This window comes from Eriocheir sinensis, unplaced genomic scaffold (genome assembly GCF_024679095.1).
Source record: "Eriocheir sinensis breed Jianghai 21 unplaced genomic scaffold, ASM2467909v1 Scaffold674, whole genome shotgun sequence".
NCBI classification, from domain to species: domain Eukaryota; kingdom Metazoa; phylum Arthropoda; class Malacostraca; order Decapoda; family Varunidae; genus Eriocheir; species Eriocheir sinensis.
In genome coordinates this window covers 157,501-178,739 of record NW_026112025.1, presented here as the reverse complement: position 1 = coordinate 178,739, position 21,239 = coordinate 157,501, and the positions used below count along the sequence as shown (strand labels likewise).

The 21,239-nt window shown below is 44.2% G+C and overlaps 1 protein-coding gene across 3 annotated transcripts in view; it reads left to right on the top strand.

The window, feature by feature from the left end:
• Positions 1-21,239, top strand: part of LOC126993781 (uncharacterized) — a 47,802-nt gene that overhangs the window by 22,615 nt on the left and 3,948 nt on the right. For 2 of the 3 annotated variants that reach the window (XM_050852942.1, XM_050852940.1), the window contains exons 1-4: positions 6,795-6,825; positions 15,095-15,823; positions 16,370-16,627; positions 18,172-18,354. In XM_050852942.1, coding sequence (XP_050708899.1) covers positions 6,799-6,825; positions 15,095-15,823; positions 16,370-16,627; positions 18,172-18,354 — 1,197 coding nt within the window. In that variant the 5' untranslated portion in view covers positions 6,795-6,798. Of the gene's footprint in view, positions 1-6,794; positions 6,826-15,094; positions 15,824-16,369; positions 16,628-18,171; positions 18,355-21,239 lie in introns of those variants that run through there. The other variant, XM_050852941.1, reaches the window with a different exon arrangement.

Sequence of the window (21,239 nt, the reverse complement as noted above, 5' to 3'; positions counted from 1 at the left end):
TAGTTATGGCCGTGTTATAAATAGCCGTCTAATAGCATCGGTAATTAGTAGAATAAGATAATATACATAACAGGACGTTTATTTAGGCTCTATATTACGTTTTTCTGCGTAAATATTGAAAAAAACACCAAAAGTACGACAATTTTTTGACGCCTACGATATAGGGATGGGCAGGTACCGTTAATACCAGTAGTTCTGGTACCGAAAACTCGGGATAGCACCGACATTGGTACCGGTACCTAGAGGAGTTTTTTTTTTATCTTTATGACGTCTGATGAAATTCCTAAATAAATTTTCGGTAAAGAAAATCTCTCTCTCTCTCTCTCTCTCTCTCTCTCTCTCTCTCTCTCTCTCTCTCTCTCTCTCTCTCTCTCTCTCTCTCTCTCTCTCTCTCTCTCTCTCTCGCAACGGGAGGATGCTAGTGGCACCGCCCATGATGGCTTCACCGTCGTGAATGGAGGAGCCAAACCAGCCAGACAAGCGATTTATCCTGTTCATTGCTCCAACAGGTTTGCCATTCTGGAGGAAGAGGACGAGCAGGAGAGCACCTTCCTGGTGGGTGACTCCATGATTCGCCAGCAGGTCGTTGAGTTCTGCGGCAGAGTTCCTCGTCGAAGACGGAACTATTGCTATCCTGGTGCTGGGATCGACGACATAACTGCTGCTCTTGAGGAGATCTCCCCCCAGGCTACTAATGATTCACTGTTTGTTATTCACACAGGTACGAACGACGTCACCACGACCCGGTCTGAGGAACTCCTGGAGAAGTACCGTAGGCTCATCCAGCAGTATAAGACTAAATCCCCTAACATTTTGATTTCAGGAGTTCTACCACGGACTTGGGCGGAGCGACTTTTCAGTAAGGCCTTCAGCCTAAACAACCGCTTACAGACTCTTTGCAGGGAGCTTGACGTGGAGTTCCTCAACACATGGGACAATTTCTATGGACAAAATGAGCTCTTTCACAGGGACGGATTGCACCTTTCTCCCATCGGGGCAGCCAGACTCGGAAGGCTCCTCAACGAAGCAGTGCGTGTCATCCGAACAAAAACGAGTCACGGCCACGTCCTCCACCCCACCCGTGTAAATAGACGCCGTGCATCACAACAAACCCGTAACCGTGATCCCGCAAGTACCACCACCTCTATTACTAAGCCTCTAGATAACTTAAAATCCTTAGTTTTAATGCGTAGCCTAAGAAACAAATTTGATGAACTGAGATGTCTTGCTTTAACAGAAAATTTTGACATAATTGCTATAACCGAAACATTTATCGACACCACAAATATTGATTTAAGTTCCGAATACAACATAGATGGCTACAGACTCTTCAACAAAGATCGTGTAAACCGTAGAGGTGGTGGCGTCGCCCTTTATGTCAAAAGCTATTTGCAACCCACTGACAAAACACTGGGAAACAGTAACGTTGAACATTTGTGCGTGCGAGTAAACATTGCAAAAGTCAACTTAAATATATCTGTCACCTACAGACCTCCCGGGCAATCACTCGATGACGACCTTGAAATGTACAGCGTCTTAAGGCAGTCACTTAATAACAGCGATTCACTGATATTAGGAGACTTTAACCTCCCCCATATCGACTGGGCGACACTGTCAGGTACAGAAGGCGAGTCACATAGAATGATCGAATTTCTAGAAGAAAATTATCTAAGCCAAATGGTTTCTGAGCCAACTCGACAAAATAATATACTCGACCTTGTTATAACGACCCAAGATAACCTAATCAGTGTCACGGTAGGAGAACACCTCGGTTCTTGAGATCATAAATTAGTGCGCGTCTACAATAAGCTCAATCATCAGTGACTGAAAATAAAGTAAAGGTGCCCAATTTCAAAAGAGCTAACTTCGTAGAAATCCGACAAAAACTAACAGAAATACAACTGTCAGATGACGGCAACGTAGAGGAAGCCTGGCTAAGCCTTAAAAATCACTTACTCACTCAGCAGAACACATTCGTCCCCTTGTGCGAGAAGCGAATTAACACTAATAAAAGCCCACCGTGGTTTAATAGCGAAATTAAACAATCAGTCAATGAGAGAAAATTGTTTTACAGGTTAAAGAAAGAACAAAGCACGCCCGAAAACATTAGACTTTATAATGATGCCAGGCGACGAGTAAAAAGACTAGTAGGTCAGGCAAAGCGTAGATACGAAGAAAATATTGCAGCCAACTGTAAAATAATCCGAAATCTTTCTTCAGTTACATAAACAACAGAAAGGCGATCAAAAGTGGTATTGGACCTTTAACAAACAGCGACGGTGCACTAGTGACTGACAGCCAACACATTGCAAACCTCTTAAACAATTACTTTTCCTCGGTGTTTAATACTAACAGTCTTCCTCTCGCTACCACCAACACCAGTACTATTGTAAATCTCGAGCATGCATTGCCTAATTTTGAAATAACAACCGATGAAGTCCTTAAAGCTCTCCATTCACTTAAAACAAATAAAAGTCCTGGACCTGACAAAGTATATCCAACTCTGCTGAAAGAAACAAAGAGCGAAATACTCTCCTCCCTCACAACCGTATTCAATATGTCCTTGCGACAAGGCATCGTCCCTTCAGATTGGAAAAAGGCTAACGTGACACCGATTTTCAAGAAAGGAGACAAAAAGTACCAGGTAATTACAGGCCCATTAGTCTAACTTCGGTTGTAGGTAAGCTACTTGAGGGCATAATTAGAGACAAATTGTGAATTACCTTGAAAGCCACTCATTGATTGGGGACTCACAACATGGCTTCCGAAACAAAAGATCCTGCCTATCAAACCTATTAACCTTTTATAACGACCTCTTCACTGTTTATGACGTAACCAAATCACTGGACGTAGTCTATCTTGATTTCCAGAAAGCGTTTGATAAAGTCCCGCATCATAAATTACTTTACAAATTAAAGCAAATAGGTATTGACGGTCAAGTAAACCAATGGATCGCGAATTGGTTGAGCAACAGACAACAAAGAGTAGTGATTGACGGATTTAACTCAGAGTGGGCGCCTGTCACTAGTGGCGTCCCTCAGGGCTCGGTCCTTGGCCCAGTGCTCTTCATTATTTACATCAACGACGTGGATGTTGGACTCAATAACCGCATTAGTAAATTTGCAGACGACACAAAGATTGGCAACTCGGTTCTCACTGACGAAGACAGGCAAAGCCTCCAAGTGGATTTGCACAAAATTTCAGCTTGGTCGGATAGATGGGAGATGCCCTTTAACGTAGACAAATGCCAGGTCCTTCAAGTTGGAACGAGGAATAAGAAGTTCGAATACGAAATGCGCGGCGTTAAACTCAAAAGCGTTCAATGCGTCAAAGACTTGGGGGTCAAAATCGCGTCAAACCTCAAATTCTCACAGCAATGCATCGATGCAGCAAATAAAGCGAACAGAATGTTGGGCTTCATTAAAAGAAACTTTGTATTCAAGAATAAAGATGTAATACTCCCGCTCTACAACAGTTTAGTCAGACCCCACTTGGAATATGCGGTACAGTTTTGGTCTCCCCACCATGCAAAGGATATTGCTAAATTAGAAGGTGTTCAGCGTCGGGCAACGAAAATGATCCCTTCCTTGCGCAACAAATCCTACGAAGAAAGGCTTTCTACCCTTAACATGTTCTCTCTTGAGAAACGTCGCCTCCGAGGAAAACTGATCGAATGTTTTAAAATACTTAATGGTTTCACGAATGTAGACAGATCAACATTGTTTATGATCGATGACACTTTGCGCACGAGGAACAATGGCGTAAAACTCAGATGTAGACAAGTAAATTCAGACTGCACCAAATTTTTCTTCACCAACGTTGTAGTGCGAGAATGGAATAAGCTTCCACCGTCAGTGGTCCAGTGTAACACGATTGACTCCTTCAAAAATAAGCTCGACCGTCACTTCCTTCAACTTAATATCAACTAGAGTAGAAATGCAACGTTTTGGAGTCTTCTGATTAATGTAAAATCACTTAGGTTTAAGGACAGACCACCAAGTCTGGACCATGGGGTCTGTGTGGTCTGATTTTCTATGTAAATCTATGTAAATCTCTCTCTCTCTCTCTCTCTCTCTCTCTCTCTCTCTCTCTCTCTCTCTCTCTCTCTCTCTCTCTCTCTCTCTCTCCAAAGCACGCCCGAAAACATTAGACTTTACAATGATGCAAGGCGACGAGTAAAAAGATTAGTGCATCAGGCAAAGCGTAGATATGAAGAAAATATTGCAGCCAACTGTAAAAATAATCCGAAATCCTTCTTCAGTTACATAAACAACAGAAAGGCGATCAGAAGTGGAATTGGACCTTTAACAAACAGCGACGGTGCACTAGTGACTGACAGCCAACACGTTGCAAACCTATTAAATAATTACTTTTCCTCGGTGTTTAATAATAACAGTCCTCCCACCACCACCACCAACACCAGTACTAATGTAAATCCCGAGCATGCATTGTCTAACTTTGAAATAAAACCCGATGAAGTCCTTAAAGCCCTCAAATCACTTGAAACAAATAAAAGTCCTGGACCTGATAAAGTATATCCAACTCTGCTGAAAGAAACAAAGAGCGAAATACTCTCCTCCCTCACAACCGTATTCAATATGTCCTTGCGACAAGGCATTGTCCCTTCAGATTGGAAAAAGGCTAACGTGACACCGATTTTTAAGAAAGGAGACAAAAAAGTACCAGGTAATTACAGGCCCATTAGTCTAACTTCGGTTGTAGGTAAGCTACTTGAGGGCATAATTAGAGACAAAATTGTGAGTTACCTTGAAAGCCACTCATTAATTGGGGACTCACAACATGGCTTCCGAAACAAAAGATCCTGCCTGTCAAATCTATTAACCTGTTATAACGACCTCTTCACTGTTTATGATGTAACCAAATCACTGGACGTAGTCTATCTTGATTTCCAGAAAGCGTTTGATAAAGTCCCGCATCATAAATTACTTTACAAATTAAAGCAAATAGGTATTGACGGTCAGGTAAACCAATGGATCGCGAATTGGTTGAGCAACAGAAAACAACGAGTAGTGATTGACGGATTTAACTCAGAGTGGGCGCCGGTCACTAGTGGCGTCCCTCAGGGCTCGGTTCTTGGCCCAGTGCTCTTCATTATTTACATCAACGACGTGGATGTTGGACTCAATAACCGCATTAGTAAATTTGCAGACGACACAAAGATTGGTAACTCGGTTCTCACTGACGAAGACAGGCAAAGCCTCCAAGAGGATTTACACAAAATTTCAGCTTGGTCGGATAGATGGGAGATGCCCTTTAACGTAGACAAGTGCCAGGTCCTTCAAGTTGGAACGAGGAATAAGAAGTTTGATTACGAAATGCGCGGCGTTAAACTCAAAAGCGTTCAATGCGTCAAGGACTTGGGGTCAAAATCGCGTCAAACCTCAAATTCTCACAGCAATGCATCGATGCAGCAAATAAAGCGAACAGAATGTTGGGCTTCATTAAAAGAAACTATTTATTTAAGAATAAAGATGTAATACTCCCGCTCTACAACAGTTTAGTCAGACCCCACTTGGAATATGCGGTACAGTTTTGGTCTCCCCACCATGCAAAGGATATTGCTAAATTAGAAGGTGTTCAGCGTCGGGCAATGAAAATTATCCCTTCCTTGCGCAACAAATCCTACGAAGAAAGGCTTTCTACCCTTAACATGTTCTCTCTTGAGAAACGTCGCCTCCGAGGAAAACTGATCGAATGTTTTAAAATACTTAATGGTTTCACGAATGTAGACAGATCAACATTGTTTCTGATCGATGACACTTTGCGCACGAGGAACAATGGCGTAAAACTCAGATGTAGACAAGTAAATTCAGACAGCACCAAATTTTTCTTCACCAACGATGTAGTGCGAGAATGGAATAAGCTCCCATCATCAGTGGTCCAGTGTAACACGATTGACTCCTTCAAAAATAAGCTCGACCGTCACTTCCTTCAACTTAATATCAACTAGAGTAGAAATGCAACGTTTTGGAGTCTTCTGATTAATGTAAAATCACTTAGGTTTAAGGACAGACCACCAAGTCTGGACCATGGGGTCTGTGTGGTCTGATTTTCTATGTAAATATGTAAATCTCTCTCTCTCTATTCTGTCCTGTCCTACCACACGTAGCTTACTAGTAGTAGCGGTAGTAAACAGACACCCTCGTCATAGACCGATAGGTCTTCTGGTGTCTGTTCTTCCTATGTATTTCTATGTATTCTCTCTCTCTCTCTCTCTCTCTCTCTCTCTCTCTCTCTCTCTCTCTCTCTCTCTCTCTCTCTCTCTCTCTCTCTCTCTCTCTCTCTCTCTCTCTCTTTGAATGAAGCGCGTATTTATTTTTTCGATATAAAATAGCATGTATACGTAGTTATTATGGATGTACTTGATCATAGTCTAATAACAATAGTATAATATATATATATATATATATATATATATATATATATATATATATATATATATATATATATATATATATATATATATATATATATATATATAAGCAACCCCCCCAAAAAAGAATCGGACATGAAGAATTATCCAATAAATCAAACAATTAAATAAATCCGAGCAATCTGGTACCGGTACCGTAGTTTAACTGGTACCGTTAGTAGCGGTACTGGTACCGGTACCGTAGTTTAACTGGTACCGTTAGTAGCGGTACTGGTACCGGTACCGTAGTGTAACTGGTACCGTTAGTAGCGGTATTGGTACCGGTACCGTAGTTTAACTGGTACCGTTAGTAGCGGTACTGGTACCGGTACCAGTCCACCCCAACTACGCCAGAGGACTTCAAGATGGCGGCCTATCAGATGTCAACAAAGGTACGTCGTCCACTTCTCGGCCTAAAAACCGCCTTGTTTGAGCCTGTTCAAGCGCCAGGAGGCATGACATTTGAACTCCATGCCTTGCGGTACCCTGGACACCTGTGGACGCGGCGGAGAACGCTGAAATAAGACGATTTTCCGATGAGTTTGTGGCGGGTGAGGGAGTTAGGGGGACGGTTTTCCTAGGGATGGGCAAGTACCGTTAATTTGAGTACCAGTACCGAAAACTCAGGTACCGTTAGTACCGGTACCGGTACCCGAAGGAGTATTTTTTTTATCTTAATGACTTTTGATGAAATTCTCAAATAAATTTCCTGTAAAGAAAACTCTCTCTCTCTCTCTCTCTCTCTCTCTCTCTCTCTCTCTCTCTCTCTCTCTCTCTCTCTCTCTCTCTCTCTCTCTCTCTCTCTCTCTCTCTCTCTCTCTCTCTCTCTCTCTCTCTCTCTCTCTCTCTCTCTCTCTCTCTCTCTCTCTCTCTCTCTCTCTCTCTCTCTCTCTCTCTCTCTCTCTCTCTCTCTCTCTCTCTCTCTCTCTCTCTCTCTCTCTCTCTCTCTCTCTCTCTCTCTCTCTCTCTCTCTCTCTCTCTCTCTCTCTCAGGGCTCGGTTCTTGGCCCAGTGCTCTTCATTATTTACATCAACGACGCGGATGTTGGAGTCAAAAATCTCAATAGAAAATATGAAGACGACACAAGATTGGTAACTCGGTTCTCACTGACGAAGACAGGCAAAGCCTCCAAGAGGATTTACAAAATTTCAGCTTGGTTGGATAGATGGGAGATGCCCTTTAACGTAGACAAGTGCCAGGTTCTTCAAGTTGGAACGAGGAATAAGAAGTTCGATTACGAAATGCGTCGCGTCAAACTCAAAAGCGTTCAATGCGTCAAGGACTTGGGAGTCAAAATCGCGTCAAACCTCAAATTCTCACATCAATGTATCGATGCAGCAAATAAAGCGAACAGAATGTTGGGCTTCATTAAAATAAACTTTTTATTCAAGAATAAAGATGTAATGCTCCCGCTCTACAATAGTTTAGTCAGACCCCACTTGGAATATGCGGTACAGTTTTGGTCTCCCCACCATGCAAAGGACATTGCTAAACTAGAAGGTGTTCAGCGTCGAGCAACAAAAATGATCCCTTCCTTGCGCAACAAATCCTACGAAGAAAGGCTTTCCACCCTTAACATGTTCTCTCTTGAGAAACGTCGCCTCCGAGGAAAACTGATCGAATGTTTTAAAATACTTAATGGTTTCACGAATGTAGACAGAACAACATTGTTAATGATCGATGACACTTTGCGAACGAGGAACAATGGCATAAAACTCAAATGTAGACAAGTAAATTCAGACTGCACCAAATTTTTCTTCACCAACGTTGTAGTGCGAGAATGTAATGTAATGTGTGGTCTGATTTTATATGTAAATCTATGTAAATCTCTCTCTCTCTCTCTCTCTCTCTCTCTCTCTCTCTCTCTCTCTCTCTCTCTCTCTCTCTCTCTCTCTCTCTCTCTCTCTCTCTCTCTCTCTCTCTCTCTCTCTCTCTCTCTCTCTCTCTCTCTGAATGAAGTGAATATTTATTTTTTCGATAAAAAAATAGCATGTATACTTAGTTATTATGGATATACTCGATCATAGTCTAATAACAATAACAATATTTATTAGCAACCTAAAAAAGAAAAAGAATTGGACATCAAGAATTATCCAGTAACTCCAATAAATAAATCAAATAATAAAATATTGTTAACGGGAGCTGTGATGGAAACGAAGAGCAGGACAAAATGGTGGAAACTTGGGGACGCGGGCGAGCGCCGAGCGTCACTAAGATCCAAACGGTACCGGTACTAGCAGCAATGCTCAGTGCCGAGTGATCATGAGGCTTCCCGGCACCCGAGTGATCATGAGGCTTCGCAGCACCCGAGTGATCATGAGGCTTCGCGGCACCGGGTACCGGGTACCGCGAAGAATCGATTCCTCGCGGCACCCGGTACCGGTACCTGGTGCCGCGAAGCCTCATGATCACTCGGGTGCCGGGTACGATGGTACGCTAGGTTAGCGATGGTACGTTTAGTTAGCGATGGTACGCTAGGTTAGCGATGGTACTGCTGTTGTTGTGGAAGGTAGTGCACTTTTTAGTACTCTTTTGAGTTGCCCCTTACATGTTCACTTTGCCACAGTATTAACTTAAATCTCAGGGGAAATGAAAGAAGAAACGTTGTATTTTCTTGTACTTTTTTTAGATTCAATAAATTTTGATTACAATTTTTTTTTTCTTCCAAAATGGGGTTCAATATACCCCATGACCGTGTTGATAGTACTATTACCCACGACCGTGTTCTACGGTTAAATCTCCTCTTTCTCTTGTACTCTCCAGTGTAGGGAGGTTCAGCAATCTTCCTTCATAAGGCAGGTCGCTCAGACTAGGTGCCATTTTTGTTGTTGCCGCTCTCTGTATCCTCTCCTGTTTTCTAACGTGTTTCTTAAGTGATGGCGACCAAGCCACTGATGCATATTCTAGTCTAGGGCGTATGAAGGTCACAATTACTTTCCTTACCGTGTGTGTGTGTGTGTGTGTGTGTGTGTGTGTGTGTGTGTGTGTGTGTGTGTGTGTGTGTGTGTAGCCTATACAGCAAACAGTGTCCTGGTGTGTGTGTGTGTGTGTGTGTGTGTGTGTGTGTGTGTGTGTGTGAACACATGATCGCAAGGGGTCCACAAACTGGCCTATACTCGGCAGCCCCTGTCCACCCCCGCGAGTGGCAGTGTAGCACCCATCATCCGCCTCCCCAAGCCCATCTAGTCTCCTGAATGCAGTAATCCTGCCCCAGCCAGCCACCACAAGGCCACCACCCAGCCGTGTTCCACCCTGTATCCCACCCACTACTTCCTACCAAATCTTTTCATCCATAAACTCACCTAACCTCTTTTTGAACACATTTACACTACTGCTGCATACTACCTCCCCTGGCAATGCATTCCATAAATCTGCCACCCTATGCATGGTCAAATAAATAGTTTTGTAAGTCCAACCGTTTCCCTTTTGTCTCATCAACACCAGAGAGCAGTTCAGCATGCTCTCAAAAGACAGTTCCTCTCTCTTTCTACACCACACATTCACACAACACACACACCTTTTCCCAAAATTCAAAACTCAAAATGGCTAACGGAAACACCGCCTCGGAGTCCCCGCCTGGGGGGGGGACCATAAATTCCCCCAGGGAGGACTCCCCTTCTGGCTGCCGACTTGAGAGGTGTCCTGATAACTCCTCGAACCTCCTCCTTATCAATTTCTGCAATATTCGCGGTCTTCGTTCTAATTTTCATTCTGTGGAACACCATCTCTCCTCTAAACCCCACCTTCTCTTCCTCACCGAAACACAGGTTTCTGAGGCTACTGACAGCAATCTCTACTCTGTTCCCTCCTACTATCTCTATCCGAAATTTCAATCCAAAGCTGGATGTTGCGCCTACGTGCGCAACGACATCACTTGCTCTCGTGCCCACGACCTTGATTCTTCTGAATTTTCCACCATCTGGCTAAGACTTCATTGTCATTCTATTACTAAATACATCTGTGCTGTTTATCTCTCGCCTAACTCTACTAACTATGTAAAATTCTTTGACTATTTGAACTCTAAAGTGGAGCACATCTTGACTCACTCTCCCTTCGCTGAAATCTCCATCTTGGGAGATTTCAATGTTCACCACCAGCTTTGGCTTTCATCCTCCTTCACTGACCAGCCTGGTGAACAAGCCTACAACTTTGCTCTCCTCAACGACCTAGAGCAGTTGGTTCAGCACCCTACACGTATTCCCGACCGTCTTGGAGACAGACTCAACATTCTAGACCTCTTCCTTACCTCTAATCCTTCTGCTTACTCTGTCAAACTGTTCTCTCCGTTGGGCTCCTCCGATCATAACCTTATTTCTGTGTCCTGTCCTATCGCTCCTGTACATCCTCTGGACCCGCCGAAGAGGCGATGCTTCTGGCGTTTTGCTTCAGCTCGGTGGGACGACCTTAGGATGTACTTTTCCGATTTCCCGTGGAATGATTACTGCTTCCAGGATGGAGACCCCTCTGTGTGTGTCCAGCGCATCACAGAGGTGATTGTCTCTGAAATGGAGGCATACATTCCACGTACTTTCTCTACTCCTCATGCTAAAAAGCCTTGGTTTAATCATGCTTGTTCTCTTGCTATTAAAGATAGAGAGGCAGCTCACAAAAGGTTCCAGAGCGTTCGAACTCCCACTAACTTTGACCTTTACATTTCAGCCCGGAATCGTGCCAAAAAAAAAAAATCTATTCTCCGACTTACCAAAACTTCTTTTATCAATAGAAAATGTCAACACCTTGTTTCTAATTCTTCCCGTGACTTCTGGCATCTAGCCAAAAATATCTCCTCCAATTTCACTTCTTCCTCTTTCCCTCCTCTCCTTAACCCTGACGGCAGCACTGCCGTCTCATCTGTCTCTAAGTCTCTTCGCTCAAACTTTCTGTAAGAACTCCACCCTGAACGATTCTGGGCATATTCCTCCTACTCATCCCCCCTCTGACTCCTTTATGCCTGTTATTAAGATTCTTCCAAATGATGTTTTCTATGCCCTCTCAGGCCTCAACTCTCAGAAGGCTTATGGACCTGATGGAGTGCCTCCTATTGTCCTTAAAAACTGTGATTCTGTGCTGACACCCTGCCTGGTCTAACTCTTTCGTCTCTGCCTATCAACAAATATCTTTCCTTCCTGCTGGAAGTATGCCTTTGTACAGCCTGTGCCTAAGAAGGGTGACCGTTCCAATCCCTCAGACTACCGTCCTATAGCTTTACTTTCCTGTCTATCTAAAGCTTTTGAATCAATCCTTAACTGGCACCTTTACACTTCTAACCTTCTATCTGATCGCCAGTATGGATTCCGCAAGGGGCGTTCTACGGGCGATCTTCTTGCTCTCTTAACTGACTCTTGGTCATCCTCTCTTAGCCGTTTCGGTGAAACTTTCTCTGTTGCGCTAGACATATCGAAAGCCTTCGATAGAGTCTGGCACAAGTCTTTGCTTTCTAAACTGCCCTCTTTCGGATTCTATCCCTCTCTCTGTTCCTTTATCTCCAGTTTCCTTTCCGGCCGTTCTATCTCTGCGGTGGTATACGGTCACTGCTCTTCCCCTAAACCTATCAACAGTGGCGTTCCACAGGCCTCTGTCCTATCACCCACTCTCTTCCTGTTATTCATCAATGATCTTCTTTCCATAACAAACTGTCCTGTCCACTCATACGCCGACGACTCCACTCCGCATTATTCAACCTCTTTCAATAGAAGACCATCAACACAGGAAGTACACGCCTCCAGACTGGTGGCTGCAGAACGCTTAACCTCAGACCTTGCTATCATTTCCGATTGGGGCAGAAGGAACCTTGTGTCCTTCAATGCCTCAAAAACTCAATTTCTCCACCTATCAACTCGACACAATCTTCCGAACACCTATACCCTATTCTTCGACAACACTCAGCTGTCACCTTCTTCAACACTAAACGTCCTCGGTCTATCCTTAACTCAAAATCTCAACTGGAAACTTCATATCTCCTCTCTTGCTAAATCAGCTTCCTCGAGGTTGGGCGTACTGTATCGTCTCCGCCAGTTCTTCTCCCCCGCGCAGTTGCTATCCATATACAGGGGCCTTGTCCGCCTTCGTATGGAGTATGCATCTCACGTGTGGGGGGGCTCCACTCACAGCTCTTCTGGACAGAGTGGAGTCAAAGGCTCTTCGTCTCATCAGCTCTCCTCCTCCTACTGATAGCCTTCTACCTCTTAAATTCCGCCGCGATGTTGCCTCTCTTTCTATCTTCTATCGATATTTCCACGCTGACTGCTCTTCTGAACTTGCTAACTGCATGCCTCCCCTCCTCCTTCATCTGTATTTCCTTCTGCCTACGACTTGAACTCTTTCAAGAGGAAGGTATCAGGACACCTTTCCTCCCGAAATTGACCTCTGATTTTGGATACTCCTTTAACCTCTGTTCGGGAGCAGTGAGTAGCGGGCCTTTTTTTATTATTTTCTTTGCGCCCTTGAGCTGTCTCCTTAGCTGTAAAAAAAAAAAAACCTACACCCTTGTTTCCTAATTCTCCTATCATGACCCCTAGTCCTGTTTCCCTCCTCTAGTGTAAAGAAAGTATCCACATCTAAGTAATCGCAATCTGAAAACATTTTATATAGCTCTATCATATCCCCCTTAGACATCTCCTCTCAAATGAAAACATATCTAGCTCTTTTACCCTCTCCCTATACTCCAGGCGCCTCATTGCTGCCATCATCCTAGTTGCTCTTCTCTGAACTGCTTCTAACAAAGTTACATCCTGTGGTGACCAAGCTTGTATACAATACTCTAAATGACCTCTAATATATGCATTATATAAACTACCTCTTACCTCCTTGCTTTCATAGCTATAACATTTCTATTTATAAACCCTAGGATCCTGTTTGCCCTATTTCTAGCTTGTAAACACTGCTTTGAGAATTTCATAGTCTTATCTGTCACTACACCTAAATCCTTCTCATTCTCAACTGCCTCTAACCAAACTCCTTCCATCTCATAGCTAAAATTCCTATTATATCTTTACCTATATGCATAACCTGACACTTCCGGGAGTTAGACTCCATCTGCCACCTATCTGCCCATCCTATCCAAGTCCCTTTGCATCCTATAATTGTCCTGAGCCCCTGTGCTGTACTAGCTATCTTGGTATCATCTGCAAACTTTGGTGTTTTACTACTAATCCCTATATCTAAATCATTAATATATATTAGGAACAAAAGTGGCCCTAGCTGAGGTACCCCACTAACCACTTCCCTCCAGTCAGACTTGGCCCCATTTAATACTACTCTCTGTTTTCTACCCCTGAGCCATCCACTCCACTAGTACTGTACCCCTATCCCATGCAACCTCAGTTTATGCACTAGCCTCCTGTGTGGTACCTTATCAAAAGCTTGACTAAAATCTAGATAAATTACCTACGGCTATACTGTTTCCCTCATCTAACTGCTTTGTAATGTGTTCTAAGAACTGTAGTAAGTTTGTGAGACACGACCTACCTCATCTAAACCCATGCTGAGAGTCCCTAATTAGTCTATACTGATTTAAATGCTCCCAAATACTACCCTCAATAATTTTCTCCAGAATCTTACACACACACACACACACTGTATACTAGTCAAACTGACTGGCCTATAATTACTAACATCCTCTTTCCTACCTTTCTTAAAAATGGGTGTAACATTAGCTAACTTCCAGTCCTGAGGTATCTCTACGTAGGAGCAAGTCTCAAAACAACGGTTTATCTGCCACACCCGTTCATGCCGGATAAACCAAGGACTACTGTAATTATGTACTTTTTTCATAGACGTTAATGTTAACATTCAATACATTCTTGCTGGATTAACGGTATCAACGTTAACATTTACATTAACAATATAACGATGTTAAGATTATGATTAACGAAGCCCACCACTGATCATTGGCACCTTCCTTATAGACACAAGTCTATTTTTCTGTCAAAGAAAGTACATGAAATATTTCAGACGATAAACTGATGATTCCCGTCAGCTTAACGCCAGTATTTTCCACTCTGTTGTGCTATAAGAAAGTACCATTGTAAAAGTCACAGGAATTTTGAACTGTGAAACTTTACACGGGAATTTTCAGGAATACTCAGGAATTTTCATTAACTTTGAGAATTTTAAAAAAATTGTCCTTTTTTTATTTTATTTTTACTTATTTTTATTTATTTTTCAAGTTCAGTTTTAGGGGACAGTTGTTGAATGTCCCGCTGGTGGCACAGGGGCAGGATTTTTGAAGTGGCGCCTATTGAGGCTCACGTGGCTGGTGAGAGGCACACTGATCCCGCGGTGAGTCTGAGCTGATGCGATCAGAACAGGACTGGCTCTGGAAACTGGAGTCACTGGACACGATCAGTAGAGATGATTCATGCACAGTGCTGTGCTAACTAAGGTTCAAGACTGTTTCATCCACACTTTATGAAGATTGTATTGCCTGTTTAATTACAGTATTATCCACTGCCTGCTTGACACACACACACACACACACACACACACACACACACACACACACACACCTCCAGTGTGTTCCTGCTGTAGTGCCTCCCTCACTCTGCCTCTCTGTTTCAGGGTGACAACCCTGCTGGACAGCCTGTTACCAGTGTGTGGCTGTGTGCTGCCTCCAGTGTGTTCCTGCTGTAGTGCCTCCCTCACTCTGCCTCTCTGTTTCAGGGTGACAACCCCGAGGAGTGTCCAGTGTGCCTGACAGGCTTTGATGACTTATTACAGCGGCCACGCACTCTGCCCTGTGGCCACACAGTCTGCACACTGTGCACAGATAAGCTGAAGGAGCAGGGCCGTGTTACCTGTCCGGAGTGCCGCGTCAGACATGCCGTGCCCGAGGGCGGGCAGTTCCCTGTCAGCTATACAATTGAGGCCTTCATAAGAAGGCTGAGAGATGGCAAGGCGGCGGCAGCCTCGCCGCCACCCAGTGCCGGGAAGGGGAAAGGGGCAGCAGGATCAGCTGGCAAGAAGGGAGCAGCGGGTCTCTCCAAGAAAATGCGTTCCTTTCTGCAGGAACAGGAGGCCACAGTTGTGGCCGCCATCACCGCCTGCCAGGAGGCTCAGTCCCAGCTGGACCAGTATGAGGCCACCCTGACAGGCTGGGGCGAGCGGCAGCAGCAGCTGGAGGACAGCCTCCAGGGACTGATGGACCAGAGCAGGAGTTCCAGGGAGCTCCTGCAGCATGAAAAGTTCCGTGTGGCACCGAAGAGGAAGGAGGCAAAGAAGAAGGAGCAGGAGCTGCAGGCTGTGCGGGAGAAGTTGCGCACTACTGCAACAGAGCAAGAGGCATTCAAGGTTGTGGGTGAAATGGTTCGTTACGCTAGTGAGGCGGAGCAGGTGTTGAAGGAGTGCCAGCAGTGTTTCCCTGACGCCGGCATCCTCACCACCGCCAGGAAGGTGAGTGTGCTGCACCTGTGCCCTGGGCCCTCAGCCAAGCGAGTAAAGACAGCAGGCAACACACAGGGGTCATACACAGTGGTGCACACAAGGGGTATGCACAAGGGTACACACAGGGGGCATGCACAAGGGTACACGCTGGGAGCACACCCGGAGCGGACCTTGTGTCCCGTGCCCTCACCCGTCTTCTTCTCCTCCCTCTTAGCGCTGCTCGCTCGTTTTAGTTGCGTTGCTGGTTCGCCGGAAGGGTGTGTCTTCCGGTGATGACTTGCCGGAACTTACAACGTTCCGGTGCTGATCCTTGCTGATTTAGCGTCAACCCAGCTTCTGTTCTCATAAGCGCCTACGTGTCCACTAACATCCTGTGACGACACTGAGCTTGTGTTTCGACACATGCATTCATATGTACATGATAATATACACATTACAAGCATATATAGGGGTACACACAGGGGGCATACACAGGGGTACACACAGAGGGCATAGAAAGCGGCACACAGGGGCGAGGGTGTGAGCTTCTTCCCTAACCCAGTGTTGTTGTTTCAGGTGAGAGAGGCATCTAGTGCAGCCCTGGAGGCCGCCAAGGCTGTCCAGGCGGCTTGGAAAACTGTTCCTACAGAAGAACCCAGGCCCCAGTCAGTCCCAGAAGAACCCAGGCCCCAGTCAGTCCCAGAAGAACCCAGGCCCCAGTCAGACCCAGAAGAGCCCAGTTCCCAGTCAGACCCAGAAGAACCCAGGCCCCAGTCAGACCCAGACCTCACCATCATGGAAAAAGTGCAGTTCATCTTAGAGCCAAGCTTGAAGGTCAGTACCCCCCCCGAGTGTCACTCTTGTTACAGCAAGTCCCTGGCACACGTCACTGCAGTGCTTACCTTACCTCAACACAGCACTGCAGTCACCTTACCTTGTCACTGTGTGATTGCTGTGTTTGCCTTACCTCAACATAGCACCAGTGGTCACAGTACCTTGTCATGGCATAATTGGTGTTTCTGTTAGTGTCTCAGTGAGTTACCAGTGGTCACCTTGTCATGGCATAATTGGTGTTTCTGTTAGTGTCTCAGTGAGTTACCAGTGGTCACCTTGTCATGGCATAATTGGTGTTTCTGTTAGTGTCTCAGTGAGTTACCAGTGGTCACCTTGTCATGGCATAATTGGTGTTTCTGTTAGTGTCTCAGTGAGTTACCAGTGGTCACCTTGTCATGGCATAATTGGTGTTTCTGTTAGTGCCTCAGTGAGTTACCAGTGGTCACCTTGTCATGGCATAATTGATGTTTCTGTTAGTGCCTCAGTGAGTTACCAGTGGTCACCTTGTCATGGCATAATTTGTGTTTCTGTTAGTGCCTCAGTGAGTTACCAGTGGTCACCTTGTCATGGCATAATTGATGTTTCTGTTAGTGCCTCAGTGAGTTACCAGTGGTCACCTTGTCATGGCATAATTGGTGTTTCTGTTAGTGCCTCAGTGAGTTACCAGTGGTCACCTTGTCATGGCATAATTGGTGTTTCTGTTAGTGTCTCAGTGAGTTACCAGTGGTCACCTTGTCATGGCATAATTGGTGTTTCTGTTAGTGCCTCAGTGAGTTACTAGTGGTCACCTTGTCATGGCATAATTGGTGTTTCTGTTAGTGTCTCAGTGAGTTACCAGTGGTCACCTTGTCATGGCATAATTGGTGTTTCTGTTAGTGCCTCAGTGAGTTACCAGTGGTCACCTTGTCATGGCATAATTGATGTTTCTGTTAGTGCCTCAGTGAGTTACCAGTGGTCACCTTGTCATGGCATAATTTCTGTTTCTGTTAGTGCCTCAGTGAGTTACCAGTGGTCACCTTGTCATGGCATAATTGGTGTTTCTGTTAGTGCCTCAGTGAGTTACCAGTGGTCACCTTGTCATGGCATAATTGGTGTTTCTGTTAGTGTCTCAGTGAGTTACCAGTGGTCACCTTGTCATGGCATAATTGGTGTTTCTGTTAGTGCCTCAGTGAGTTACCAGTGGTCACCTTGTCATGGCATAATTGGTGTTTCTGTTAGTGTCTCAGTGAGTTACCAGTGGTCACCTTGTCATGGCATAATTGGTGTTTCTGTTAGTGTCTCAGTGAGTTACCAGTGGTCACCTTGTCATGGCATAATTTGTGTTTCTGTTAGTGTCTCAGTGAGTTACCAGTGGTCACCTTGTCATGGCATAATTGGTGTTTCTGTTAGTGCCTTAGTGAGTTTTGAGTTCAGCTTCATAAGCAAAGCTCTCTTAAGGAGTCAGCAGCTTTCTTTACACACTCTTGTTTCCTGCCGGCCAAGGCAGCAGCCTGACGTGGTCTTCTTGCTCTTAATTCCCTTCCCTCCACCGGGGACCTTTGCAGGCCGAGGACTTCCGCAGTCTGACACAGCGCACCAGGAGCCTGCTGCAGGCTGGCCGGGTGTTTGCTGTGCACCAGGTGGGAGGTCAGCGCCGACGACACGCAAGAATAAGCCTCGAAGCCGGCCAGCCGTGCCTCCATGCCTTGACGGACCATCCCCCGCCACTGGGCGCGTCAACCCTGCAGGTGAGCTGGAGCAGTGACATCTCAAGTATTGGACGGCAGACTCTTTTGATTTTGCGGCGTCCTAGTCATTAAGCCGCGAATTTTGGAAAATCAACCGCTTTGGTGCAAATCGCCATAGCTCCCTTATTTCTTGGGCTACAGAAAAGTTTTTGGCATCAATCGACGGCAAAATAAAAGCGCTATAGTTTCTAGTAAGCGACCGGGCTCCAAAACCGACTCAAAAGGGTAGGAAACTGAATAAAGTCGCAGAAAATGGCTCTGAAAAAAAACTATTTTTGAGTTCCCAACCTTGAAACCCACTCATTTTTTGAGAATTTCAAAAACCCTATTTAACAAATACTTTAGCCCTGCCAATGTGCTTTCCAATATGATCCATAATATTTTCCTACTCCCAGTAGTTTCGTCGCTAGAGCTTGAAACGTAAACCTTTTTGAGAGCGATTTTGACGAACTCCAGACACTTTGCCGTTTTTGTCTAGTGTGTCCTTGTTATTGCCTCTAGAAGGCTGCAATTTGGCATGTAGCCCCTCTTGGCAATGTAGTGTGACCAGCTCGAAGGATTTTGTGATACCTCGCCTCCAAGTTTGTCGTCGAGCCGTCACAAAATAGCCCGTTTTTTGGCCCTTGTGCCGTGATTTGGACACGTCCCAGTTTTTTGCTTATAACTTTTTTATTTATTTCGTGCTTTCCAATGTTTTTTTTATTATTAATCTGTATTAATAGAGCTTTCATTTGGCACCAAGCACGCCTTCCCAGCTTCAGTAGTTTTCACTCGAGCTTGACCAGAAGTCGCGACGAACATTCGCCGAATCTGACTCATTTCACGCGCCGCGACCAAATATATATATATATATATATATATATATATATATATATATATATATATATATATATATATATATATATATATATATATATATATATATATATATATATATATATATATATATATATATATATATATATATATATATATATATATATATATATATATATATATATATATATATATATATATATATATATATATATATATATATATATATATATATATATATATATATATATATATATATATATATATATATATATATACATACATATTTGGTATCACAAGCAAGCAAATTAAATGTATTATTCATAAATGGGAGGAAATAGGGTTTAATACTAAATGAAATAAAATAAATAACATGTACAATAAGGTGCTTAATATAGGTTGATTTATATAGTGAAATGATTATATAAAAATAGTAACTTTTATATAGATATCTTAAAATGATTTTAATACAAGATAGTCAACATATTAAAGTGTTCATATATGTACTTTTATGCTGATACATTAATTTTTGTGGCGTCAGGAAGGTTTTTCGTCTCGGCGCGTGAAATGAGACAGATTCGGCGAATGTTCGTCGCGACTTCTGGACACGTTTCGAGCTCTAGCGACGAAATACTGGGAGTAGGAAAATGTTATGCGTCATATTGGAAAGCACATTGGTAGGGCTAAAAGATTTGGTAAATAAGTTTTTTGAAATTCTCAAAAAATGAGTGGGTTTCAAGGTTGGGAACTCAAAAATGTTTTTTTTCAGAGCCGTTTTTTGTGAATTTATTCAATTTGTTACCCTTTTGAGTCGGTTTTGGAGCCCGGTCGCGTAATAAAAACTATAGCCCTTTCATTTTGCCGTCGAATGATACCAAAACATTTCTGTAGCCCCAGAAATAAGGGAGTTATGGCGATTCGCACCAAAGCGGTTGATTTTCCAAAATTCGCGTGTTAATGACAAGACTGGGGCAAGTTTCCGGTCCATAGTGTAGGGTTCACTGGCTGGAGACTTGACCCTGCCTGAGGGGGAAGGCGGCCGCTGAGTTTCAATGATCTGTGTCTGCATCCTAGCTTTGAGTGGCGCCACATCCCCCGCTACAACCCAAGCACCTCTTCTCCCCGCAGCTTGGGGGCCGCCCTCCAAGGCTGCGGTGCCTCGGCCTCGGCCAGTCCCAGCCCTCCTCTTTGCCTCTCCGTTCTTGCCGGCATCTGGCCAGTAGCTGTCCCACGCTGCTTCTTGTCTGCTGCGTCCCTCACCAGGGCCTGCCTTGTGTTCAGAGCCTTAGTGACCTCAGCCACAGCCTTTTCCTGCCTTTCCCTCGGGTGTTCTAGAAGCTCCTGGAGGTTGGCAGTTTATGCTAACAGAAATTTGCCTTTCCAACCCTGTTGCTTTTCCTCAGTTTTGTTGGTTTTCCTTCTGTCTCTTTTTACTTCCTTTATTTACATTTGTGTGTGTGTGTGTGTGTGTGTGTGTGTGTGTGTGTGTGTGTGTGTGTGTGTGTGTGTGTGTGTGTATTTACTTAGTTGTAGTTTTACAGGGCCTGGGCTTACGCTCGTGTGGTCCCGTCTCCATATCTGTATCTGTCCAGTTTTTCCTCAAAGTTTTGCACACTCTTCGCCGATACTACATCCTCACTTAGTCTGTTCCAAAGCTCTATGTTTCTTTGCGGGAAGCTATATTTCTTTATGTCTCTCAAGCATCTTCCTTTCCTCAATTTTTTACTGTGTCCTCGTGTGTTGCTGGTGTTTCTTCCTTCTCGTAGTAGTAACTCCTCATTGTCTACTTCTTCCATTTTGTCCCATAATTTGTATTAGGTCTCCCCTTTCTCTTCTTTGTTCCAGTGTTGGCAGGTCCATTTCCTTTAAGCTTTCTTCATATGACACTCCTCCAAACATGTTGTTCATCCCTCCAGCTCTGGAACCATTTTCGTTGCCAGCCTTTGTATTCTTTCTAGTTTTTGGGACGTGTTTCTTCTTATGGGGAGACCACACAGTTTCCGCATATTCCAGTTTTGGTGTAATCATAGTGGTTATTATCTTTTTCATCATATCCTTATCCATGTAGT